We start from the raw sequence: 27,994 nt of genomic DNA, 5'->3' as shown, positions 1-27,994 counted from the left end.
CGGCATTATGCACCTGTTGCGCCACGACGCCGCTCCAGAGTTCTATCGAGATAAAAGAAGAAACACGCCGAGATCGCGTGGAAATCGAATCCTTCGGAAAAGTGAGTCAATTAGCTTCGATCGTTGCCCAGTTTACCTAGGCGAGAAATACTTTCTCCGTGATTCAACGGATACGGTTCCATGGTTTTGCGCTCTAGTTCGCTTTCCAAAGATTTTTTTTTTTACAATAACTACACGTTCATCGATTTTTTGTTTACACGTAAAGCGATAAATCGGGATGAATAAATTATCAACAATTTCGACTAATTGTTATTTTGAAATCTCTCTACGAGAGAACTGGTCCAATTTATTCAAGCGAGAAACGCCGAATTTTCGACTTTGATCTCGTTTTATTTTTTCGTAGCACCAAAGTTCTCGAACGCCAACCGGAAAGTCGACCGATTAAAAATTTATATTCTCTCCAGTCACGGGACTCAAAGTCAAGGGGACGCGACACAGAGTGCTCGGTCTTTTTTCTTCTTTCTTTCACTAGCGCGTGCCGGTTGAAACCCAAATGAATTTACGAATCTTGGTTGCACCCTCGCTTGGAACCTATGTTTAATTCATAAGAGATACGTTCCGGTCCCGGCCGTTCGTTTTTCTCCGAACAGGAAATATCGATCGGCTACCACTAACTTTCAAGAGATGCCTTCCGTCTCGAAACACTGTCACTTTCCACGATTTTTGCATTTCACGCATCGTATGATTTTCTTCCGAAGCACAACGTATACCGTCATACGTTTGGAATATTATGAAAAATATTCAGAAATGTATCTAGAATTTAATTTTAATAAATTTCTTCGAAATTTTTTCCTTCTTTTCCACAGCGAAAATTTCAAATTACTCGAATAGAAAGTTCGACGCAGGCCACGCGGCACGAAATATTAACGAAGAAAGAATCAAATTCCGGAATAGGAAATTTTCTACGAAAATAAACCCGAGAAGAAGGAGTCCCTATATTCGTTGCGTGTCCCTACTCTTGGCGCGCCAAACCATTTCCCAGGTCGGGCCACGGCATCGATACGACATTCCAGGCACGAGCAATGGATGCATCCTGGATCGACGATAGATGGATCCACGGAATTCTCCTCGTGTGGATTCTATCATCGTAGTTGGACAGTTAGCAATCCATACCTGGCCGGCTGCCAATCTGGGAAACGTTCCTCGATATTCCAATTGCCCCATCGCCGTCCTCGATATCGAGCAACTAACGTGCAAAAGGGTCATGGCTTCTCCTCCTCCACGCTCTCCGTCCTTTTTCGACCACTCGAGCGAATCTAATGATTCTGCTTCCTCGATCGGAGGAGAGGATCCCAGGTGGTGAGTAACGATCGGTCTTGATTTTACCCGTGAAATTCGGTTAGCGTGATATCGTTCGGGGAGAGAGAGAGAGAAAAAAATCCCTCCCCGGGGAGGAATGGCGAAAGCTCGTTAAATCGAGATGGTCGGAGGAGGAGGAAGCCCTCGTAAAAGTCGTCCTCGTGTCTCGTTCCACCACGCCCAGCGAACTATTGTCGTGGAAGCTCGACTTCCACGAAACGTACTCCTCCCTCACGCTGTCCTTGATTCTCGTCGTTTCGAAGGGAACGAGCCACGAAAGGTCCCCGATCCTTTTTTCTACCAAAGCATTTCTACCACCAAGTCGTTCCATTGTTTCCAACGATTCTACTCTTTCCAAGGATTCTATTCTTTCCAACTTGCGATTGTTCATCCGGGCGACTTTAACCGAGCCATAACGTTGATAAATTTCTATCAAAAGAACCAAGTTGGTGGTATCGGAAGTTAAAGTTTGGCTCGATCGATTGGAAGTAGTATTTAAATTTCGAGACAATGGAGTCGGTCGGCGCAGTGATAAACGCATTAATAAATTCTCACCGTCAGTTTAATTTAAATACGCTAATGAATTTATTCCATCGATGGCTATTTTCGTCGTTTCGAAATATTCGAAATTGCGATATTTGCCAAGACATTTCGATTTGATTTCCAGACAAACATCCCCCCCGTTTTTTCTCACGAGAGATTTAAAAACTGACCAAATTCCCGTCGCAATTGTTGATTCCGTGTTTAGCGGAATTTAGAAGGAAGGAAAATAATTGGTTAAAGGAACAGGTCGGTGTATAATTGTTACGGCGATAAACCACGCGAGAGACGCGTTAATTATTCGAAGTGACGGGTTTCTTGGAAATTGGTGCGGTTAACGAGCTCGTAGCGAGCATGGAGAGAGAGAGAGAGAGACAGAGAGCACAATGTACGTAACGTACAGAGGGGCTCTTTGTAGGTGGGTGGCTAGGATGAAAGGCATCTTTTAATCTCGGGTGTACGGTGGGCCAGGCCGACAGTTAGAGAAGCATGGAGGAAGAAGGAACTGCATCCGTTTCCGCATCCTAGAGCGGCCTCTGATAAAGGGGCCGCGCCGCTTTTCGTAATGATTAACGTAATCTAGCAGGAAACTCGCATTGTACTCGTTCAAAATCGGGTTTTTCACTCGACCGCTTTGCAGGTTTCTCCTTTATCGCGGTTTGTCAACTTATCCAACATGGACGAATCTCTTCCTCTCCGCGGCGTGCAACGACAAATATAATGACCGCGTGAAACAGAGAGAGAGAGAGAAAGAGAGAGATTCTCGACGGTTGAAATTATTATCGCGGATAACCGTGTCACCGCGTAGATAGATAGAGAGTTGAATGTACACACATCGATAAACATTTCGCGCTGTCTGTCTATTGACGGTGTATCGAAGATGCTTTTAAAATGTAAATATGCAAACTTTGCGCGCGTAATGTTGCGCGACAAAGGGAGTATAGAATTTCCCTTTTCAGCTAGGTATCTCGAATAAAGAGGATATGCAACATCTTCCTTTACCTCCTCTCTTCCTCCCTTCTCTTCTCTTCTCTTTTTCTCTCTGCCTTTGTTGCATCGTGGACGGGATCGTGGCTCCAAGTCCGATAAACCAACAGAGTGCGCCGGAAGTTAACCGAACAGCATCTTTTCCATCGAATTTTCAGTCACGTTTTAGTTTGTTTTCCTCGAGAGAGGGATGCTTCGTTAGCTTCTATTTTTTTCTCTCTCTCTTTTTTTCTCGTTATTTTTTCGAAGAAACGACTCGTTAAAACCTTGGTAACGCACCGTCTCTCTCTGTCTTTCGAGATGCCATCATCAATCACCGCGAGTTTTATTATCGGCTATCGTGAAAGGAAACTGTGCTACCGGTGAAATTAGGATAAAAGTGACCGGCAGATTTCTCGACAACGATGGGCCACATAACCGACATAACTATTGCCAATTAATCTCGCGCGTCACGGGGAAAGAAACTTTCCTTGGGGGGAGGGAATTATTATTATTGGAAAACGTTGAGACGAAGTGTCTTTAATACGAGTGCTGCAAGTGTGGAGTAAGCGGGCAGGAAATTAGATTCGTCGCCATAGACAGACTGCGCTGATAGCATTCATTCTTCCCCGTGATAACGAGAAACGAGGTCAATTGGCTTACTTCGTTGACGCCACGGGATCATCGTTGCTTTAGGGACATTAGGCAACGAAACCACGCTTCTGCTCATTCCTCGTCTACTTCTCTTTCTCGCTCGTATCAAATAATACAAATAGTCGATTCACCCGATTATGGAACTTTGCCATTTCGCGAATCAATTATTACGAAATATACACTTCGATATCAATCGATATCAATCGTTCGCAACGAGAACGTCGATTTTATTTTTCGCTTTTAAATACGATTATTTCGAATACTAATTGGCAGATAAATTCGAATAATCGATTTTTGCATTATACTGGAACGGAATCGATACTTTCTATAAATTCTCAGGGCGCAAGGAGATAAATGGAATAAACGGAATTCGTTCGAAAGGATATTTGCCATTATCAACTGGCAATTATTACGAAATTCTCTTCGACCCCAATCGTTTATATCGAGAACGTCCATTTTATTTTTCACTTTTTCGAACGCGATACGATACACAGTGACGATTATTTCGAGCTAATTGGTAGATAAACGATTGGAATAATCGATTTTCCAATTGAACAGAATCGATACTTTCTATAAATTTCTATAAATTCTCAAGGAGAATAATAAATTCATTCGAAAGGATCTTTACGAAACTCTTCGATCCCAATCGAGAGCGTCCATTTTATTTTTCACTTTTTAAATACAATGACGATTATTTCCAGCTAATTAGTAGAATAATAAATCTGGAATAGTCGATTTTCCACTATACTTGAATCGACGCCTTCCCTATAATTTTTGTAAATTTTCGATGAGAGTCCAGACGACACGCGTGTCACGTGGCAGCGCTATTTATTTGCCCCGCCTATCCATCCTAATGTTTCCAAACTGGAGGCAAACGGCAAGGGTATCACGTATCCAACTTACAACTCCTCCCTCCAACTCCTCGGTCAAACTTTCCTCTCCTCTATTAAACCTGTGTTTACCTTCGACCACCGATTCTCGCGCGTAGGTGTCTTCTCCACCCACCCACTTTCACCCACCTTCCTCTCGCCTTCTCTTCCTCTTGGCATTTTTCTCGCTTTTCGATCGGGAAAAACTTGATCTCTCTTCTCGGATAATAAAAATAACACTGGCCGATATTTCTTTTGCTTCCACCTTGTTTCGTTCCGAAGAGGAGTCATCGGTTCGAAAATAGCGCGCGCGAAACGTCTGCCTCGAATCGAGCAGAAGAGGAGACACGGATCGAGACATCCTCGTGACGATATTTCCCCGCGTAGGTCGTAGTTGAGCTCGATTCGGATTCACGCCACGTCCCACCAGCATTTGCATCGAGATTGTTGCACGCGTCGAGGATCGCTCGTGTCGCGAATTTTCAAAATTTCCGATTTTTCGAAAATCGGAACGTCTGTTAATTACGTCCGTTTCCTTTCCTTTTTTTTACCTTTCGCGATTGCGAAATGAAATTATATTCGCCCACGGTGAATAAGTTTTTTTCTTTTTTCTTTTACGACGGTGAAAGTCGCACACAAGCGGTGGAATTTCGCTTCTCGATCTTTGCACGTTGTTGAGAAAAAATAGGATATCGCGAGGACGCGATGGATAAGTTTGCTCGTTCGTTTATACGGGCGAAATCGTATCCAAATCGCGTGCTTTCGTCATGTGGTGACAATTGACGAACGCGGGATAGCATTTGCTCGCAGAAACGAGTCGCAGTTAATTTTTATGGACGCTCGTGTAAAATTATAGCGGGTATAAATGCGAGAGGGATACTTGTTTTTATGAGTTAAAACATTTGAAGATTTCATGGAAGCGTACAAGTATAGACATCCTCTTCCATCGATTATCTAAAACGATTTCTCTTCGAAATATTTTCTCTAAAATGCTCAATAATATTTATCATAAATTTATTAGAAACTTGTAATAATGTCTCAACATTTAACATTCGAACGATCGAAATAATCGATGGATTTCATTTTTTTTCCCCCCCTTTTACGATTACATACGAGAAAATATGAAAATGTTTTTGACAAAATTATTTAAGATCGTAGTTATTTATTTAAGACACGCATCTACGTTATTTTCACGATCTTTCATCGTTACAATCGTAAAAATAGATATTTAAATACTACAAAATTTAACTTTATAAAGTTACTCCAACAATTTATCGTTCAAAATAATAATAATAATGATAATAATAATCGGAAATAATTACAATGTATGGAAAACGAGGAAAAGCGGATCAATCAGCTACGAATAAGTGTTATTAAACTTTAACTTTATTTTTAATATACTTCGAATATTTCTTTTCACGAATTAATGCCCAACTCTGTACAGGCCGATTGTTAAGTTAGACTAATTTTTCTTATAATTTCTAATTACTATTTCATTGTACACAAAGATACACACAAGTTCACCGTGTAAAATTCCCTTCTCAACGAACAAAGTCATACTTACGTTCTCTTTGGTCGAGGAGATCTGCCGCCTAGTCCTGCCGTGATAGATCCGCGGTCTGACCAACGTGTGCCTGCTGAAATCTGGGGACGGTCCTGCAACAGAGTCGACCGGTGGAAATCGTTAGAGAAATCTTCTCTTCTCCCCTTTCCTTCGCATATTTTTCGACGAGGTGGGCCAGTTTCGAGGGAAAAATCTCGTGGACACGTTTGTCCGATGTTGATCACATCGAGAGAGAAAGAGGACTCGAAAACGAACAAGATAGGATCGACTTTTCTTCCGTTTTCGCGATAATCGACCACTTTTAATACTCCAAAGAAGTAGATTTCATAGATATGAAAGAAATGTTATGCTTGTATACACACTCTCCATAATTTCTCGTCTTTGTCGAGAGAAAGCACGAATAAAGTGGTTTCCAATTAAAGGCAAGTAGATTATAAGTAGATTTCTCCACAAGTATTGGATTTATATCCAAGTTTCTATAATTCTGAACAGTGAGCAAGTAAGTTTGAATTTATCGAGAAAATCTAGAAATAAATAAATTCGGTTGAAAATCGAGAAGTTCATTTAGATAAGTAAGACCTGCATCAATCTTCCCAAGATCGATTTAAGGAAAGATTTAAGGATGGAGAAAATCGAGAAAAAAAAGGTGTAAGATCGTTAACCCCGCAAATTGCGATGAAAATTATTCGTGCCGCGTCGCAACTTTTGATTATCGAAGGCAGACCTTCCCTTTAAAAGGAAGCTCGAATCCCGAATACGCGTACTAAAAATACTCTTGCCAAGCATCGATTAGGGGTACCGCGTTTCGCCGGCCAAGTACGTTATTCGGCCTTGATCGAGCTGGCTTGCACTCCGCATTCGTCTGGTTCCAGTTATCTATATGTCGAGTGGTTGCGAGAAAAAAAGTTCGTTCCACAAACCGGACGAGGGTGTGCGTTCGAAATACGAGAGGAGAGGGCTTGGCTCGTCGAACAGCGTGGGCCTGGATTAAGCGTAGGTAGGCATCGAATAAAAATGATAATTATCATTTGACGTTTCTTTTATTCGAAATGTTTCAGAAAAATCCAATATATATGTATATATATGTTTAGGAAAGAAATGCGAAGAATCTGGTTTCCTTTTGTTATGCATAAAATTCGTATTTTACAAAAAAAAAAAAAAAAACATCAAGGCGTTTGCAAGCAAAGAACTTCCTCGCGCAAATAACTCGCGTTTCTTCGTTCGACGAAGTTTCCCCTTTGAACGGCTGGAATTTATCAAGGAATTCAGTTAGCCCGGATTTAACCGAGCGTCCGTAATTTCCATCCCTCCGAACGATGGAAGAGTCAAATTACCCGGGAGTCGAAGAAATTCTGTTAAATATTCCGGAAACCATCTCTTTTTAACCGGTCAAATTAAATATTTTCGGATCGACGAGCCTGTCCTCCGCCGTAAACGACGTAACGAGACGAGACGCGTGCTACTTCTTTGGTTCGATTAAAACGGGAGAATGGTGGAAGATCGAGCGATTAACGAGGTCCTGCGAAGGCCGGTGATACGGCATTGATCGAGAAAGAGAAGTAGGCCATCGTAGAATTTTGATCGGCCGTTTAAAATCGCGTATTACGGAGCCAATGCCGTGAACGGAATCGGCACATGTGTGTTCCGTTTATGGGAACGAGATTGACGTCAAGGGTGACCAGGGAAGAAGGGGCGGCTCGCAAAAAGATGGACCAAATGTACGGGCCCCTTCGATGAGGAGGACTCGAACGAGCAACTTTATCGCTTGACGCAAACGATGCTCCCAGAACTTACAACTTTTCTCTCCTTTCTTTCTTTTTCATCTTCTTCTTCTTTCTTCTTTTTCTTTCTTTCTTCGAGCTTTTGCACGATTAATCTTCCCGCTGGCCGGGGCCAAGAGAGGATCCTTTTCGTTTCGGCCCACAGGCGATTAATAATCGAAGCGAAATTTCCGCAAATCACGATGAAACACGGCGTAATAAATGTTCGATGCGTTAGAGATGATCGTGTCATACACACGTGTCGTACACACTTGGCCACGGATTGGCCGTGTCGCGTCGTTCGTTTGCGGACGCTCCCATTGGTCCGTGACCGAATATTAAATTTTACCAGATTCGTGTCGAGGTTGGATCTTGCGGCTGCGTTTAAATTCGAATAACGCGGTTGGTAGCCCTGTTACGGATACGTTGCGCGCAATGAAAGCACGGCCGCGTCGCTGTGTCCGCCGTGTGAATGCACGATTTTCCGTATCAACGATTTTCAACGGACGCATAAATCGTAATTTCGTTACGTATCAATCGCGAAAGAATCGCTCTTGTGCTCTTGAATCGTATTGGCGGGTATCAATAGGATGGATCACGAATTGAAAACGCATTTAATTTGGGATGGGTTTAATTGGGTCGAACCAGCACAAATCCATAATTACTTCCCGATTGTCTAACGGATTTAAAGCTATTCATCCGTTACGAGCTACGATTTGTCGTTAATTTCCTGTGGATTCCAACAGGAAATCAAAATCGGTCGAAATTTTTCAAGCAATTCTGTGATCACCTCACGTCACGGGTTACTTCCATTCTTGCATCGTGCGTAACAATTGAATGAAATTAAAAATTTGCATACCTTTTTCTTGAACCTTCGATCTTATAATAGAGATTTAAATTATTCCAAATTACTTTCCCCGATATTACCATTACGGCAAGCGTGAGAAAATGTGAGAGACGATAACGTGGAAAGTATGGTAACGTAGGTGTGAAACGGCCATAACGCGGTCGGTAACGACGCTACAACTTTATCGCTCGATTATATACGTGCGAGCGTACACGCGGCATTAGCGTGTGTCATTGCTCCACGTTCTCGAAAGAAATTCAAGTTAATGACAGATTTAAAGCAGGTAAAGCTACCGAGTAAAGCCAAATAAAACTTTCGAGTCGCTTGGAAAGCACATTCGTTCGATTCGGTTGATTCACTCGTTACGATCGCAGCCATGAGAATCGATGGTGAGAAAGAAAAAGATAGATAGATAGATAGATACCACTGGAGAAAAGTAGACGGGGAAGAAGTTCGTTGAATGAACTTGTCGGTGGAATCGAATCTCACCGAGTCGAGCGGAAAACGCGAAATAGACCGACGGAGGAAAGTTTGAGAGACGCTGGTTGGCGTTAACTAGATGTACGTGGTGAAACTCGAGGATTGGATGCGAGCAACAAGGGAAGAGGACGAGGGAATTAGCGACGGTCAATTAGGTCGTCGTTAATTCGGTGTACGGCGCACATACGTGCGTGCATCGAGGCATGTGCGAAGGCGGATCTGCATTTCGTGGGTTCCCATGCCTGCTATCCCGATTTCACATGTGTTGCCGAGGGAAACCTTCGCACCAGCCTGAGAAGATTCTGAATTTGACCGATCGGTTTCAACCATTACTTTATCGCGCGAACAAATATCGATTCGCTGTTGCCATCGAAAAAATATACCGAAGAATACGACGAGAATAAGTGTTTGTTATTTATATTTTCTCAGATTTCACGCGGGTTCGGCTCCGTGGGAAACGAATGAAAAACATTCCACGATCCTGAGTTTGGGCCGACCGGTTCCCGTTCAACGACCTTTTTCACGCGATAATTTACTTTATCGCGTGAATCAATGTTGATTCGTCGTTATCACGTGGCCATTGAAAGCTAGAGAATTGCAGCCGAGCAAAAAGAGAACGACAATTTTTTTTAATTTTCTCGAATTTTCTATACTTCAAAGAAAAAATTTTTTACTATTCTATAAAAAAAAAATTCCTTCGAATTTCATCGATAAATTCCCATTGATCCATTTTATCATCGCGCGAATCAATGTTATCATATGCCATTGAATATCAGAGAATTGATGCAGTCAATGAAGAGAATTTTTTTTTTCAAATTTCACACGCGTCCCATTTCCAAAGGAAACTCTGCGCAAGTTTGACAAAAATTTCATTGAATTTTCGTTCATCGACCTACGATTATTTCCTTTATCGCATCGTTGATTTACCGTTCTCATATCCCATCGAATACCAGAAAATTACATTCGACGAGGGTAAACGGTCGCATTTATTAGCAGCAAGAGGATTCTCTTAAATTTCTCTCTTAAGTTTCGATTCCATTTACAAATTCGATCGTGTAACTGCCGACCATCGACGAACATTGTCGAGAACGTTTTTTCTCTCTCTCTTTCCCTCTCTCCCCCTCTCTCCCTTACGAGGAGAGAAGTTTCTACGAGAAACGTTACAGCTCTCCCCGTGGCTAGACGCTTTCGAATTAATTGCAACGTGAATGAACCAAGTTGGGCTTTAGTGAATGGACCAATCAGAGCTCCATTTCTGCACTGCTTCGCCGATCCTCGTCTGCGCTCGTTAGTCAATTAAACTTCGTAATTATAGCTCGTACGGAGGAGAGGTTCGGATGGGGGCTGACGATCCCATGCGATGCGTGACTCACCACGGATGTTACAAATTTTTCAGATATTCCCTCCTGTGTAAATATTTTAGCTACTGTATACATTCTTACGTACAATGGCGAGAAAGATATAATAAATAAGAAGAAGCGACTGTGCGTATTATATTTCAATAAAAAATTCGATATACAGAGTCTCTTCGGATTAAACGATCGAACTGCGTCAATATATTCTATTCGTTGTAAAAGAATATGAAAAGAGTGTTATATAAATATTGGTCCATATGTAAGCAAATACCTCGTAAAAAAGTTGTAATAAAAATATGAAAGTTAAAGTGAATAGCGAATAAGACAATAAGACGGCGGGGTATTTACGAAATTTACTACCTCTAGCCATGTTTATTGTTTGAAATAGTCGAATGATTAATAGTTTATTTGCTGAGCCAAATCGAGAGAATGATAAATTTAATTCCCCTAAGATGTCATAAGCTTGGACTCGTAACGAGGGACAGCAACGAGGGAAACGTAAACTTTATATAACGTTCCTTTCTTATTTTTATTTTTCGTAGAGCATACCGGTACAATTTAATCCGGATACATCCTATAAAATATCGTGTATAAAATACACGATGAAAAATTATATTTCGAATCGAGAAACCGGATATTTATTATACCTGTATTACATGTATCTTCAATACTGTTTCTATTATCACCATAATTAATATTTGCATGATAATTAATAGTACTTAATCGACCATATATCTATATATAAATCTAAATTAGAATTTCCCTCCTTTGCATCATTTCCTTTTCCCCTCGATAATCAAAACGCGATAAACTTCATTACGCCTATATACGTTTATAATCCAGCAATGTCGCAATAACAACCGTCTCCGTTCCTCCATATTAATTATCCATGTCAAATATTACGTTACATTCTCCCCCGTACTTCTCGACACATATTTTTAGATAGCTGCGCCTCATTGAATATCATGATTCTTTCCTCCTTCCCTTTCTCTCCTTCTTTACGCCGAAGCGCATTTTCCGGGGACGATTCAGCCGCGTTCATCGGATTAATTCGCGCTCCGAGCAACGCGAGCGTGAAATCGATTTATCGTCAGACTATTCCCCCCTCCCTATCGACCCTACCCGCCGCACCGACAATTCACCTTCAACTCGAGCGCATCTTTTCCGCTCGCGCACCCGTATACGTATATATATATATGTGTGTATATACATATATATATATATATATATCCTGCGTCCGAGCGCCACCCGTTCGCGGATAGAATTTCAATGCGGCCGAGACCTTTCAACGAGCCTTTCAACTTGCCCCGTTTTCTCCGTTTTTAATTCGCTAATTCTTCTCTCTCCCTTCTGATCCCTCCTCTCAACTTTCCATTTGCCGCACAGCAAAGTCTTCGCCTTTGTTTTCTCATAATCCCAACGGATAATAAAAATTAGTCCGCCTGCCAGACAGATTCGTTCGGCCAATGTTTCTCAACCGCTTTTCCTTCCTGGATTATCTTCGTTTCTCCGTTCCTTGTTCGCTTCGGGGGAAGCGAGCTCCCGCTTACGACGAAAAATTCTTTCGAACGTAAGAGGATACTCGGTTTCCAAACTACTCGTTGTTCAAAGGGGCCTATGGAGGGGTATTACGGAGGGGGGATCGAGTGGATGCAAGAGGATTCGAAAGGCCAACATTTATATCTATACATTGCATTTCAATTTCACCGTTATATCGATTCGCCCGCCAATTTTTCACTCGATCCCCGCCGAAATAGCTTTGAGAATCCGACTGTAATTCTATTCGTCGAATATTAGCTTCGGTTTCGATTCGTCCGTCGGTATCTCTTCCCCCGTTATCGCTTTTTCATTCCGTTTCTGTTTCGTACAAAATTACAGTATCGAACGATTGTATATATATACGTATATAGGGAAAAGGTTCGTTCATATTGGAGATACAGGGTTTGCTGTTAATTCACGCACTCTCCAAGATTAATCAACTAACGGGGGGGAAGATTGGGAAGAAAATTGATTTCGGCGAGTCTCTCAATTTGAGAGATATTCGCCTATCCACCTACCCGTGAATCACGAGATGCGCTTGGTTTCAAAGTCATCTCTCTCGAGTGAATTCGCGTAGAGGAGACAGGTCAGGTGAATAAATTTCTCCACCGTCGGAAGAGGTAGAAAAAAGGACGGAAAGTCTGCGGCGCATTCGATCGACGAGAGCAGAGTTGGACATTAACCCAAGTTGAGAAAAAGTTGGTTAAAAATCTCGAGTAAAGTTACTTTAATCGCTTATTGAAACGCTTGGATAACATAATATAATAATCTTCGTTTATGTTTATTTGCGATTATTATTTACGTTTGGAAAAATAAATTATGGTAACTTTATTCTCCTTTATCCTTCATAGTCCAAGTAATTTTATTCGTAAAACTTCAGCTATTAAAATTCCCCCCCCTCCTGTCAACGAGACCATTCGAGTTGGTCAACGTAGCTCGGGTTAATTGCCGCGAATAGACGTCAAGTGATGACTTTCGCTTCTCGAATTACACTTTGCTCGAACAAACGTCTCGAATATACTTTTTTTCGATCGTTTCTCCAACCGAATCGATCTTCGTAATCTTCGTTCGTTATTCGAAACGCGTAATACACACGTGTGTTTACGTTCTCACTGCGACGAAAACGGTCGGAGAATATCGTACGTCTGAATGGACGGAGAAGCGGGTCGCGGCGATATTTCGATAAATTCGAGGGAAGAGAGAGAAAGAGAGAGAGAGAGAAAGAGAGGCCGGCAGACGCGCGAGCGAGAAGTATTTCTGATTCCCGAGGAGAGCAGGGGAGACGACGGTGTTTTCCTATTCCAGAAATAACGCCGCGCTTCTCCTCCTCTCCCCAGATCTCTTCCATCCTCTTCTTCCCTCTTTTTTTCCCCCCTTTATTTCCGTCCCGGTTTCTGGTTCCCGTTAATTCTCACACTGGCCATCTACCGCCCATCGACGGAAGCGGATTCTCTTAATGAGACGCACGGAATAATAAAAGATCGAGAGGACGGCCGAGTCCAGAAAGGATTCCAATACTTCAAATTCGGCCACCGTATCGAACAAGGATAATAATTTCGACAAAAAATTCCAAAGGACAGTTTTTTCCAATTCTGTATTTTTTTTTTTTTTTTCGTAGCAACGGAGATGGAATTGAAATCGGAAATCGGGTCGTGTGTCCAGGAAAAGCGTAGGTAGCCCGTCCTCGTCCATTATCTCTGCCTCGTCTATATTATCTGCTTCACCTCGGATAACGTATCTTCGTTATTGCCGTGTCCGTCGTATGTATGTGGAGAGAAATACTCGCGGAGCGAGAACGATTCCTCGTGGAGAAACTCCTCGATTGTGCCATCCGATGCTCGATAACCGGGAGCGAGCAAAAGTGATTAATCGAGATGGTAATTAGACGTCGTTAAGTCGACGGCCGACGTCGACGACGACACTCGTCTCGCGATGAAACGATGAAAGTTTCGAGAGAGAGAGAGAGGGAGGTTGCCGACCCATTAGCGGGATAAGAGCGAACGCCCCCGCACGAATAATGGGTTTTCGATAACGAGAGGAGAACGATTGTTCCCGCCACCGATTATTTTCGATTTCGTGTCGACCGCCTCTTTTTAACGACGCGATACGGCCGAGAACGCACTTTTTTCTCTCCATACTTTGGGAATATATTTGTATTCTTCTTTAGATCGTAGGAATCGGGTCCAATTGGATAGAGTTTAAATATATCGACAGATTTTAGAATCTGAATATAGGGCGAGAGAAACGTCGATTCTACGATCAGACACGTTCCATAAAATTCTAAGAGCGGAGCTATTCTGCATTCGATGATGGAGAATAAGTTAATTTGGTATATGAATTCTGATTGTCAGGTTTAAATGTATAAAAAAAAAAAAAGAAGAAAACGAGATCAAATTTAAGTTTAAGGTAGCTTCGTATAATTTTCACGCAAATCCTGCCCGCTCTAGAAAATTTACGCCGCGAAGGGTTAACCGTGAGATTCCATCTACGATTTCAGAATTTCTATTCCTCTAAAAAAAAAAAAAAAAGAATTTATGCCTCGAAGGGTCGAACCGTGGAATCGTACTCCACGATCTTACGATTAAACGGCCGACGTGCTGCATACGCATCGACCGCGTTAACATAACTCTTCTTTCGAATCGGAATCAAACGTCTCTTGAATAATTTATCAAATAAAAAAGAAAAAACAGAAATTCGAATTCGTCCTCCAGCGCGCGAAGGATAAACGTGGAACTCGCGAGAGTCGCGGGCCGCGAGCCGAAAGAGGTTAATTAGGCGAGTAAAGGAAGGTGCTCGAAGGAAAAAATGGTTTCAGGATTCTCTCGAAAGAGGCCCTTATGCGTTCAGGACGCGTAGTATAGCGAGAGCGGGGCGATGACACACGCCCAATATAAAACGCGGTTGTGTACGTGCGAGCACGCACTTTCACGCACACCTACGCGCGCGACACACGAAACGTACGCACGAAGCCAGCCAGCCAGCCAGCCAGCCAGCCAACCAGCCAGCCAGGGACCTCTCCCTCTCCCTCGTCTCGTTACGCCTCCTCCTCTTCTTCTTTCGATGCACGAAGGAGCGGAATTACACTCGGTGGTGGAGGTTACCGAATCGGGGACCGACCATTTTTCGGGGATCCGAATCGGCCACGCTCCTATCGATCTCTCTCATTCCCCCCTCCCTCCATCCGGAAATTCGACGAAAACCACCCGCTTCTTCCCCGCGAGCACGGTCCCGTTACGCGCACCACTTTCTTCGTGCCAGCGTGTGCGTGTTTCGACGACCCTTTCTCCACGATAATTTCTCTGCCCATTTCTCGCCTCGTGTAAGGAAGAAGCGAAGAAATGGATTTCGACCGGTGTTTCTTCACACGTTCGATTCGGTATTAAGGATCGAAGGGATTCTCTGTGGGAGATGTTTTTTTTTCTCATTCGTAGAACGTGGCAACGTCGCTCTGTATTCCGTACGTATGCGTTAATTGACGAAAGGATCGTCTTGATGCGTCTATTGGAATATTGGAAAAATATAATTTAGAGGACTGTTTGCTGTCCCTTTGCTTTCTCGAAAGGAAACTCGAGCAAACATTGGAAAAGACGGAATGAACGCGCGGATTATAAGAGATATTATAAGAGAGAAATTTGACTCGAAGTGAGAAAGCGGAAAGCGCTCCGCTGGCGAATTACGATCAATTACAATACGCGGTACAATGAGTTATTGGATGCGGGCTGACTTAAATCGCTAATAAGAGGAAATAAGCATCTCTCTTTCTCTCTCTCTCAATCACCAAATACGAACGTGTCGAGAATCAAGGCGAAAATGGAGGATCGACTTTCGATTATACGATTCTCAATTATCCTTGTTTCCACAACGATCTATAGCAAGAAGGATAAATAGAGAAAGTTCTCTTTTACTTGTATTTACAGGCGGCAAAACTTTTTTCTTCTTTTTTTTTTTTCAATTTCCAATCACCGTCGAGTGTCTCGAACTAACTTTCGAGGAAGAATCGTGAGAAGATTCGATGTCCACACCCTCTTGCCATTTTTCCAAGTATCGATCCGTGAAAGACTCTCGCGAGACACGAGTCGCACCACCACTCAATTTTTCCAAGGATTATCGCGTGCCTTTTTAAACTCGAGAAAATTGAACAAAAAATTAATAATTAATCATTCCACGTAACGCTGCCCGAAATTACTTCGTGTTCCAGTAAAAATTTAATTTTAATTTTCGCGAGACGGTACACAGTGAAATGGAGGGGAGCGCAATTTTTGCAATTTCATATTTTATATTCGATCTCCGGAATTCTCGTCTCGTCCGGTTCACTCCTCCTCCTCCTCCCCCCCTCCCTCTGCGAAAATCGTCCCATAAAAAGCATCCGGAACGGTTTCCGCTTGACGCACGTTCCCCCGGAATTTTTCAGCACGTATTCCCGGCACGTGATCCGAAATTTCTTTCTCGACCGATCGACCGATATTGAAAACGTGCGGCCAAGGTTAAAGGAACGATTAGATTTTTCGATCACTGTCGAAAATCGATCGGAAACGAAATCGACGAGACTCGAATCGAAAGAGAAATCTTGCGATCGAGATGCTTTTTCGCTGCTCATTTTTATAATCTCGAAACGCGACTGGAAAATTGTTGGAATACCACGTGGTAAGCGAGCGAGTACGAGACGTCTGCGAGGATCCGAAGATCCTCTCGCGAACTTGATCATTAACGCGACTCGCCGTTATTTGCACGTTAATCGAGCAAAGTACCCGAGTTTTCCACGAGACGGTGTCGCGACTCCGCGAGCCCGCTTATTTACAACAACTTTAATTAAACCGCGCTTCTCTGCGAGTGTCCCTTAATGACGACGCACAGCGTAATTGCAGCGCAGCCAACGCTCCCTTCGACGATCCTCCACTGTCCGTAATACTCTCGTAAATACTCTCGTGACGTTTGCACGATAACGCGACGATCGATTCGAAGAAATATCGAATATTCGTCGAGAACGAGGAGAGAAACTTCTCGAAATTGTGCAAACGCAATTCGAGTTTCTTTCAACGTCTGAACGAAATTTTTCGAAAATTCGCCAACACCAACTTTTCTTCCCCGTTCGTTTTATCTTATCTTTACGAAATTTCACAGACGGCTTAATTTATCACGTTCGATTCCTCCTTGAGAAGAGCTCGTGGCTTCCCGTATCCCGAAGGAGACAGGATGTTGTTAAATTTCCAGAAATAGATCACGCGCATATCTACGAACCGCGAGATTATCTTTATCGAAGTATCTCCGCTAAAACAAGTTTCTTTTTTTTTTTTTCCATCCACGATACATCACGTCAAAGTACGTTTCGATAGCGCGACGATGACGTCGATTCAAACGTCCATCGCTTTACGATCGTTCCCTTGTAAGAGCGAAGCGATATTTTTTTATCGCGCACGTACGTACGTGACGCGACGCGACGCATCAACGGGCGAAGAAGAAGAAGAAGAAGAAGTCCTTCGAGTGCGTGAAAATCGCATCACGTCGACGATGTACGCGCTTCGTTCGAGACAATCGGAGGAAGTCGCGTGGAAAATTTCGTTTCGAAAAAAAAAGAAAGAAAGAAAGGAAGAAAGCAAGGGAGCGACGAGTGTTAGGGAGATTAACGGGAAGTTGACGCAAGAGGTCAAGCAATAGAGCGTACCCTTTGCTAACGCAGGTAAGACGAACACGCGTAAGCCGTTCGACATCGGTCGGACAAGAAACGCGCGAAGCCTTTCGAAGCTGTTCCCCCTCCCTCGTTCAGTTCAAGGATCTATCCGACGACGAGCATCGGATATATATGTTGCAACGTGCTTCCTCTTCTCGCGATCTTGGCGCAATTAGAAATTTTAATAAGTTGAAACTATTCACCGTTCCCTCTATCGCTTCGCCAACTTTCAACTAACAGCAGTAGTAATTCTATAATCTGAATCGCAGGAAGCGAGGAGAGAGAGAGGGAGGGGAGTTGTATACAGATATCGTTAGTTAGACAAGCGTGTTCGAAACAAGCGATCGTCGTTACCGTCGAGCCAGAACAATCGTGCGTCTCTTTTCATTTTACATTCCTCTCTCTCTCTCTCTCTTTCTCTTGGCCTATCTCACACGCGACACGTTCGTCGATGCTCTCCAGTCTCCGCTCAACCTCGCACGGTTTATTCTCGTTTTATTGCGATCCGTGTACCGTTAAGAGAAACCCGAGGAATCGACGACGAGACCTAAACCCTCAGCCAGTCGTCGATTACCACCTCTCGTTCCGAAACGTATATATATACGCGTATATACCTCTCTATTACCGGAACAACAAACCATGCGCCGTGCTGCGTGCAGCACACCGAGTCGACCGATGGAAAGTCGATAAAATGTCAGCCGAAGCCAACGAACCTGGCACACGTGAGTCATCGTCGTCTCGAGCACCTAACCGAGCGCCCTGTTAGTAAATCGACTACTACTCATCGCGCTTCTCCGCTCCGCTCTTTTTAAACTCGCCCGTTTCACCGAATTCCGTTTCGCTCTATCGGTAAGTAGGAGTACAGAGTGCTGCAGAACGCTCGTTCGCCAGGAAAAAAATTTTGAAACAAAAGTAAACTCGAAATCGGATGAGAGATTCTCGTTTGTTACAAACGCGAGAATGAAAGAGGGGATTTTTATTTTGGAAATTCTTTTTTTTTTCGATTCATTCTAGAGGTCGTTAATTTAAATTGGCACGATTTTCCTGTTTGCCAAGTTTTCACCGAAGATTCCCACTCCCGAAATACATACGCGCGCATACTTTCGTTTCCAAAAATAATATAAACCGGTTAATCGGAGAAGAAAACGATTCCGTTCAAGTTTCCACAACGATTGTTCGGATTCGTCAAATTTTTCTCGATCCTCCTCCACTATCTAAAGTCGGATAGACGGCGTATGCTCCTTCCTGCTTCGCCCTCGAAAAAAGAGAAATTGGAAAGTGGAATTTAGTTTGGAGAAAAACTCTGACTCCTCTCCGTTTTCCGTTTCCCTATTTTACGGTACAGCCACGACCTCTTGCTATTATTTCAGCCGGTTAGTACCGGCCGCACTAGATAGCAGGGAACAGAAATCCCGGGGAAACGAGCCAATTCGCAGCTGTTTTTTACGATAACGATGGAACAATAAATAATTGTAGCGCGATGTTGCGAAACATCGAGTAAAATTGTTGCGGCTCAACCCTGAAAAATATGAACAAAAGCCGATTCGATTACCGCTCCTACAATTTTTTCTCTTTCCTCTCTCTCTCTCTCTCTCTCTTTTTTCATTTCTAACTGTTTAATCTCATGTACAGAGGCCATAAAGTTTATTATTTACATTGTTAAATTCTCTCTTTCGTCGTTCGAATTAAATCGTAAATAGATCGATGGATATATACTTTCGATACTCGGATAATTTAATGATTTATTCTTATGGATATTTTTTCCCGCCCGGGTTATTCTCAAAAAATGTTATGAACGAGCTTATTCTCATGTTTCTCCATATTTTTTTTTATACGTACGTATCGATTGTACATGTACATAGGATTCGTAAATAAATAAAACTTTCAGGACATCGATCGATTTCACGATTTCACGTGGACGAAGACTAAATTCTCCCGGACGAGTTAATAAGACGAACGAAGAGAAAACGTGAAATATCGAAGCGATTCAATTATTGTTACCGTCTTCCTGATTTGTAGCGGATAATAAACGGTAACAGGCTTCGCAATGAATTTCGCGATTTCTTGGACGAATATTCGATTCCCTTTCTGCCCTTTCTTAAAATTCTTAAAATCAATCGATAATAATCGTCGATCCCTTTCCTTCTTTTTTCTCTCGTCCACGCCATTTTGTTCTCGTTATTCGAACTGAAGAGGGCATCATTATCGAATGATACACACGGGAACGAATACGTTGTTTTACATTATGATGCATTCGTTCGACGGATGGGCAGGTTACGTTGAGACGACGTCACGTAGATTAATGTAAATTCGCCTTGTCCATAAAAATTACGGATCGGGGAGCGGGCGTCGGCTCGAGAGAAGGGCGTAGCTCGTTTATTCTTTTTAATCTACGTCTTTTTTATTTATTTATTTCTTTTTTGAAAAATTTTCAAAATTTCGTCGCATCTATAAATTTTGCAGATATAAATTTAAAACATGGACAGTCGAATGCTAAATATTTAACGTTTCCAATAATTAAATTATTTGACACGTATCGATATAAAATATTACGATAAAAGAAATAATAAAAACAAATTCGAAAACAAATTCTACGTATCGCCATACTTGTCTATTTATAGATTTACTCGAGACCACTAGTAAACAGTGCCGTGAAAAAAAAACTCGTCGTCGCGTGGCCTAAACACGAAAACAAGAAAAACATTTTCGTTGGGAGACAAGTTGAGAACCGTCTCTGAACGGCACGATTACGATCGGCAGATGGGCTTGACGAATGACGAATAAACCTGGGCCAGGTTTGCCCAACAATTCAACCGGACTCGGAGGAGTCCAGGTGCAAATCCGTTAATTCTAGGTAAGAGGGTAAGTTTCCTCCGAGCATTCGAGGAAAGAAGGATCAAACAAAAATTGAGCCAAGGTATGACAAAAAAGAAAGAAAGAGAAAAAATAACGGTGCTTATTTTACAAGAAAAAAGAATGGAATCGATTCGACGATTTTCCAAATCCGCATCTGTCTTTCAAATCCACGAGGCTGCCTTTTAACCTCTGACGAGGGAAAACGAATTAGAAGGGGGGATCCTGTCGAAGAGGTCTATTTTCGTATCTATTTTGGATGGAAGTAAACCGTACATTCGAGGAATTCCTCGGGAAAACTCGAGGAGAGCGTAGGAACGGTCGGATAACGAAAGATTGAAAGGATTGGAGGAAGCGTGGATGATGCAAGGTTCTGTCGGCAGATCGAATTTAAAGACGTTCCACTGAATCCGTTTTTAGGCTGGCAAGCCACGAGGAGGGACGTCTAGTCCTCGCGACTAGAATAACTCTAGAAAGGAGAAACAAACAAACGATGGTCTAGCACGCGGATCCATGGAAACGGCGATGCATCGACCTCCATTCGGTCAGGTTCGATGATCCACTTACTATTCTTACTGCCGATATCCACCGTCGTAGCCCGTCCTTCCGTTATTCCAAAACCCGATTTAATTTTAACTCGATTTTCGATTCATCCTTTCCTCAATTTTCCCATCTTTTCTTCATTCGAGGAAACTCGTGAACACGATTAATTGAATCGTTCGATCAAAAACGAAGAGCGTCGGACGATTAGATCGGTGCCAGATGACGGGTTCCCGAAGCGAAAGGAACGCGACCAAGTTGAGAGTACCGCGGTTTCCAAGATACAGTGGCAGACCGGCGGTCTAGCAGCCTTAAGAATGCGATCCATTGTTAAGCTGAGAATAGATTCGGATCTCGCGACGACGCCAACCTTTCCGCCCAGCTTTCGCCACGCCCTGCTGCGATCGAGAGCTAGGACGATCCCGGTCGAAGGTCTCGATCCATCCACGGGATATGCGTACGTTTTCGAGCAATCGTCCACGATTCAGCGAGCAATCTTTTCTTTTTTTTTTTTTTGACTGAGCGCAAATGGCGACAAATGGATTTCGAAAAAGCGATCGTGACGAATATGTATACAGTTTGTAGCGAGTTCTTGTTCTTCCTTCTTCTTTCCTGTGACACGTTCCATTCCAGCCGTTGAAACGATTCTCGGAAGAAAGAACGTGACCTCTCGCGCGATGATTCACGCAACGTGACGCTTATTGTACCTTTAGTCACGGGTTGATGGAGGGGGGGAAAAAAAGGAAGAAAAAAAGACAGAAAAAGAAGAAGAAGTGGCCGCGAGAGGAAGAGGAATATGTAATTAAGAGGAATATTTCCGAGAAATTTCTCGAGACATCCGGTACGGGAGGCGAGTTCCGGGACACAACGATTGAAAATAACGATGTTGGGATGAGCGGGATTCCATTCGAGAGAAGATTGCGAGAATTCGGAATATACGAGATGCAGCCACTGCACTCAACGAAATTAGTGCCATGATCCGAACTTTAATTCAGTTTCTATTATCTACCACCGCGTAACAATTTCCTCCTCGTTTCGAATCTATATTGCGTATAAACGTACGAGATGGAATTCCATTTACCTCTACTTCGTGTTAAATTTTGAAAATTAATGAATCGATACAATAAAAAATAGAATCAAAATTTGTCTTATCCTCGTAATCAGAATAATCGCGTAAACACGTTCATACGAATGAAATTCTTTAACTCGATTCAAATTTTTAAAACGGATGCATCGATAAAATCAGAATGAAGATAGACTCAAAATCTTACGCACAATCAGAATCTATTAAGTAAATATATATTGAATTGAATTTTATTTGTCTCCACTTCGTGTCAAATTTTGAAAACTAATGAATCGATACAATAAAAAATTGGTCTTCTGCGGAATCAGAATAACACATTGCGTAAACACATTCATACGAATGAAATTCCATTTCCATCCCTGCCTTCATTCAAATTTTTAAAACGGATGCATCGATAAATCAGAACAAAGGGAGACACAAAATCGGTCTCGTTTCATTCAAATCGATCCTTCTCCTCTCGGGACGAACCTCGGTCAACCGAGCCTGAAGTTTCGCAACTCGAAGACAGAGAGAGATGGAAAAAAATGGACGGTGTGGGCCGAAATCGGCACGATTTCCTATCATTTTCGCGCTCTCGATGGAAAGCTGGACGTTAATGCCGCGCTCGGCGGATGCAATTTAACGGTAACACGGCGATTTGCATAATTGGTCGAGATTGACCGTGTTCCGGTGGCTTGATCCGATTCGACCGGTGAACCGCTGGACGAGAAGAAAACCGGCGCGCGACGATCCGTTCGCAAACAACCGATCGACCGCGATGACTAATCGACACCAATCTCGGGAGGATACGCGGGAAATGAGCGGAAATAGGAAGGCGTGGCCGCGAGATTGGATCGCGATGATTATTTAAAATTGCATCTTGCGTTGCTTGCTTATTACCACGATTCGCGCGCTTCCAATTAATTTCGAGGAATAAAGCTTTCCCTTCAACTTTCGTTGCGACCGAATGTGACGAAAACCACGGATAAAAGAAAAAAAAGGAAAAAAAAGAGTAAGAGAAAAGCGCTTGACGCACGGGTCGCGTCAGTGACGAATCACGATCGCCGAGCGAGCAACAAGTAACAAGGAGCGTGAAATAACGGGCCGTCGAAGGACGTGCACGGTTGTCGGTTCGAGAACATCTGTAACGCTACGTGACAATCGGGTTGGAAGCGGCGTAGGTAGTAGGGAGCGGCGATTAAGCGGTTCGAGTCGAAACTCGAAACGACGAGTGGACGAGTTTGCGAACGGGGCCATTGTCTCCTCCGCGCGATTACGATGGAAGATGGAATCGAAGTGTGGAGAGTGGAGAGGAGAGAAAGGTTTCCTTTCACGGAGGTTGGGCAGGCGCGGTTTAAGGCGAGAGCCCCTTAATTCGTGAGCATATGGCCGACCGCTGGCACGCGTCGCATAATTTCGTTCCAATGGTCGGCGTGTTTGGAAAGGCTGGGCGGAAATAGCCCCGGCTTCAATGAGAGTCGGAAGTGTATACAATGAACGCGGCGCGCGGCTAAGGGGGATTCGATGATTGGCCGCCCGACCAACGTTGTCGCAACGTCAACACGCCATCTCCCTTCTTCTTTTAAAAAAAGAAAATACTACTCGAAACGATCGGGCACACGACGGCGATAACAGTGGTTAATTGTGCACAGTCGCCATTTCCAAATGATGTACGATCGAGAGGGCGCAATTAGCGGTAAGCTTCCGAGACTTGCGGTGTTGTCGAGTTTTGAGGATGATTTACCAATGCTCCGGCATTTTTGTCTACGTAATACTCTCTCGTAAAATATCACTTTTCTCTAAATATAAATATTTGTGATAATTACAAAGCATACACGCAGGAACATATCGATAATCCTTTAGCAAAGATTCGATCGTTTAAATCCTTTCTATTTGACAATTATTACTCGATGCATCTTTTTCTAATTTATTAATAAATATGTGTGATAATTATACACGGGAATATCAATAATCCTGAGCAATGATTGCTTACCTAAATTCTTTCTATTCGACGATTACTCATCCACCGATGACACATCTTTTTCTAATTTATTAATAAATGTTTATGACAATTACAGAATATACAGAGAAATATCAATAATCTTAATCTCTAAATTCTTTCTATTCGACGATTACTCATCCACCGATGATACATCTTTTACCGATTTATTAATAAATATTTATGATAATCGTAGACCATACACAAAAATATCAATTAATCCTAAACAATGATTCCTTATCTAAATTCTTTCTACTCAATAATTACTCATGCATCGATGATCCAGCTTGTGATTGCGCGAATGAGACTGAAATCATGCGATGGCTAGGTCACGAGTCCGACCTATTATCTGAAATAACATTGCGAAAAAATCTCACGATAAATTTTCAAAAAAAAAAAAAGTCTCTCATTTTCTCTTAAAGAACGCAACTAAGAGTCAGAGAAAAAGAAAAATAGCGAGCACAGATGCAAAAGAGAAGATACAAATTAAAAACAACGTTTTAATTTTTTTCCTCTTCTTTCTTTCTTTCTTTCTTTCTTTTGGAAATTTCGAATACGTGCGCCACTATACTGTAACGTTACTATAATGCGACGCACTGGACGCATGAAAATTCGGGAAAAGCAATAAGCGAGCGCGAGGAAGGGTTGGAAGAGCGAACGATGGTAATTTAAACGGCGATAGTGGCGCCCATATGCCACAGCTGGACTTTTATTTTAGTCCGCGCTACGCTCCACCGGAGAAAAGCTTTACGATCGTCTCTCTCGTAGTAAACGTCCCTCTGTTACGTATGGAATAACGCTTTAGCACGCGACGTACGAGATTAACCCAGCTCTCCCGAAAACGACCGAGAGAAAATTCAATTGTTAAATTTCCCCAAAAGGCTCCTTTATTTTTCTTACGTATCCCCCTTATCATCCGATATTTACTTCAGAATTTCTACCAGATTTTCAAAGTCTGGAATCGTAATGAAGATCCAAATCGTTTGGGGAAAAAGTATGATTGGAGGAAATCGGATCGAATGTTTTCCCTTCCCTTCGGTCTCAAAATGAATTGCGCGACATTGGCTGCGTTGCGAAGGAATCTAGGACTGGCCATTGGCGGAGACTCGAAGGTCGATCGATGAAACTTTCATTATCCGCGAATCGAGCGAACCGTGACACGATTTAAGCGAAAAAAAGGGGGAAGGAAAGAAAAAACCGAAGCGAAGATCGGAACGAGATCGAATCTTATTTTTTTCCTTTTATATTCCAAGCTTCGAATTTTTGCAAATTTGCTGTAAAACTGAACGAAGAGAAGTTGTTTGCGAAACAACTGAAATCGTGATAATCTGCGGATGTTGCGAACGATGCGTCGGCTGGCACGACTCGCCCACGGCTGGCACGTATCGTTTATAAAATTCTGCCCACACGTGGCACGAGTCTCTTCGTCGCCTCGATCCTCGTTCTCATTGAGCTTAACGCTCTTGACCCGTTGCTAAGCCCTGCCTTAACGGCTTGCGTTTCCTACGCCCGCCCCTACGCCACTTTAAATCCTCGCCTAGCAATTGAGATTTCCTACGATCGACACCGTGAACATCTCAATTTCCGCCATGCCTCCCTTCCTCTCACGAAAAATTCATCGTTATCCCGTTATGTTTGCCCCCAGAACAACGTTTCCTACGTTCCTCGTCTTATCGCATTACACACCTGATAAGCGTTCAAGCGTGATAATCCTTCGAAACAATAATCTGTGATAAATACGATGAATTGCGAATCGATAAGAAAAAAATTGATGCTGCGAGCAAAATTGTACAAGATAAATTTTTCCTTCGCATTAATCGAGGTTGCCACGTTCGGCCCATTGGGCAAATCTGCTCTCCGAGTTCTTTAATCTTCTTAGGAATATCGAACTTTGTAAAAAAAAATCTACGATTTCGGCCGGGACTAATTAAATCGGCTTTTCGCGGAACATCGATTCTCGTTACGGATTTCTTTAAAAAAAAAAAAGAGGAAGGAGGAAAGTTTCGAACAGCTTCAAGGAAAAAATGGAACTTGGCGCGTTTTATTTAGAGGTCTAGATTTCCGGCGAAGTTTATTTAAACTTTGGCTCGCCATTCAAACCGTAGATCGTTAAAAAACTTATGAAAACCTTGTTTGCGATAAAACTAAATTCCTCCACGATCGTTCTTTTCTTTTCCTTACTTTTGTCAAAAAATTGCATTCGTCGCATCTCATATCAGAGGATACGGATTCGAATGACTCACCGAATAATGAGCCGGCCGAAATTTCTGTCGGGTTACGCGAAATTTTATCGCAAAAGCGTGAACTTTTATAAAAAAAAGTGATTTTTTGTTTTTTTTTTTATGAAAGCGAGTTTTTTCTCAGGGCTCGGGACGAAGGGGTGAAGGGGTGTCGCGCACCCTCGTCGGGACACCGCGACACTTTTTTCCTTGCCCGATCTCGACGCGTCGGCGGCGGCTCGTTTTAACGCGCAGACAATGAAGAAGAATGTAAAGTGGCGCGGCGAGGTTCCATTGCCTTTCTCGCAGTCGCATTGTTGCCCCGTCACAGTCGCTCCGGGCAACGTTTAATCAAGCCTCGTGCAAATGAAAATCGTCGATCACCCCCTGTCCAACGAATCGCCGTGGTGTATATTTCGTTCCAACTCGATCTTCGATCGAGACCGTTCTAAACGCGAAGCGATTTAACAATTCGATTTCGAATTTTCGAAGAATTAAAGCGTTCGAGATTTCGTGGTTAAGAAAGATTGGGAATCCGTTCGAGAAACTAAAAAACTTTCTTTCAGGAATTTTATTCTCAAGCTCAACAACGAAAGAGGCTTGGTTTTCTTTTTTCCAATTGCAAGTCAAGTTCAATTTAATTGTTTTCGGAGAATTAGATGAAATTTCACGTAAACTTTATTATTATTTTCAATTCGAGCGTCAAATCACGGATCGGCGAATCTTTTTTATATATAAAGCGACGCAAAATATGAATTTTACCTTGGACGAGGATACCTGATTAATTATTAATGGAGAATCGTAGAGAGGCAAGGATTCGTCATTGTTTTCCTATTTGTTCACGATTTTCGCGTTCGTCGATGCTTGATCGATTAACAATGCCCTTTCAGCGGTGTGTTCCCTCTACGATTGCGGGGAATAAACGAATTATTCATCGAGTGCAAACAATCGAATATAAACGAAGCGACAATTTCTGTTAACTTTCTATGCGATACGAGTTAATGACATTCGGTTAATTTGTCGATAATCGGGTAAAAACGTGAATTTTTACGAACAATTGAAAGAAAAGTGGCAATTTCGAGCGATATATTTATAAAAGAAAATTGAAGAAATCGCGAACATTGACCGAACCTGGATAAGGTTTCCTAATCACGATCCATTTATATCGAATCGCTCTTTCTTAATTATTGTCTCCTCGTGAATCAAGGAACACGTGCCAACACAACAAAAGAACAATCAAGAACCTTTCGACGATTTAACACGTTCGCGTGTCGTTTGTCCTTTCAATCGCGAGGAACACGTGCGCCAAAGATTTCTCCGTATATGCACATAACGGAGGAAACACGTGTCTTTATAGTTAGATGTATAAGTCTGCACCGACTTTTGCGCGACGTTAATCGACACCGATGATAACTGTGACACGAGTATAAACCGGTATGAATCTCGATATCGGTCGCCGAGAACAGGAAACGCCACGAACGGCATACGAAAAACGTTCGAAAGAACGGAGAATTTGTACGCGACCGTAGCAGCGAGTATTACGAGACAGTCGTAAATCGGTTTGGTCGAAGCCGACCGAGTCACCGATAAACGGAAGTTCATAGTGAATTCGACCTTCCCCGTTAGACGCCGCTTATAATTATGATCGACTACTTAACGAACGTCGCGCCGTCCAACCGTTTCCAACCGTTCTGTACCGATCGAGACTGATGGAAATTG

The 27,994-nt window shown here is 42.7% G+C and overlaps 1 protein-coding gene across 3 annotated transcripts in view; it reads right to left on the bottom strand.

Moving 5' to 3' along the window:
* Window positions 1–27,994, bottom strand: part of LOC108002262 (disintegrin and metalloproteinase domain-containing protein 12) — a 43,071-nt gene that overhangs the window by 12,210 nt on the left and 2,867 nt on the right. Inside the window, exons 1-2 of one of the 3 annotated variants that reach the window (XM_062085886.1) lie at window positions 7,747–10,481; window positions 5,953–6,044 (exon numbers count right to left, since the gene is read on the bottom strand). The exons of 1 other annotated variant lie outside the window; for it this stretch is intronic. Coding sequence is in view for 1 of the 2 variants with exons in the window: in XM_017063846.3 (XP_016919335.2) it covers window positions 5,953–6,044 (92 nt within the window). In the remaining variant the exon portion in view is untranslated. Of the gene's footprint in view, window positions 1–5,952; window positions 6,045–7,746; window positions 10,482–27,994 lie in introns of those variants that run through there. One more of the 3 variants, XM_017063846.3, reaches the window with a different exon arrangement.

This window comes from Apis cerana, linkage group LG15 (assembly GCF_029169275.1).
Source record: "Apis cerana isolate GH-2021 linkage group LG15, AcerK_1.0, whole genome shotgun sequence".
Classification (NCBI taxonomy): domain Eukaryota; kingdom Metazoa; phylum Arthropoda; class Insecta; order Hymenoptera; family Apidae; genus Apis; species Apis cerana.
Note: the sequence above shows the minus strand (reverse complement) of the source record. Positions and strands in the feature narration are given on the sequence as shown.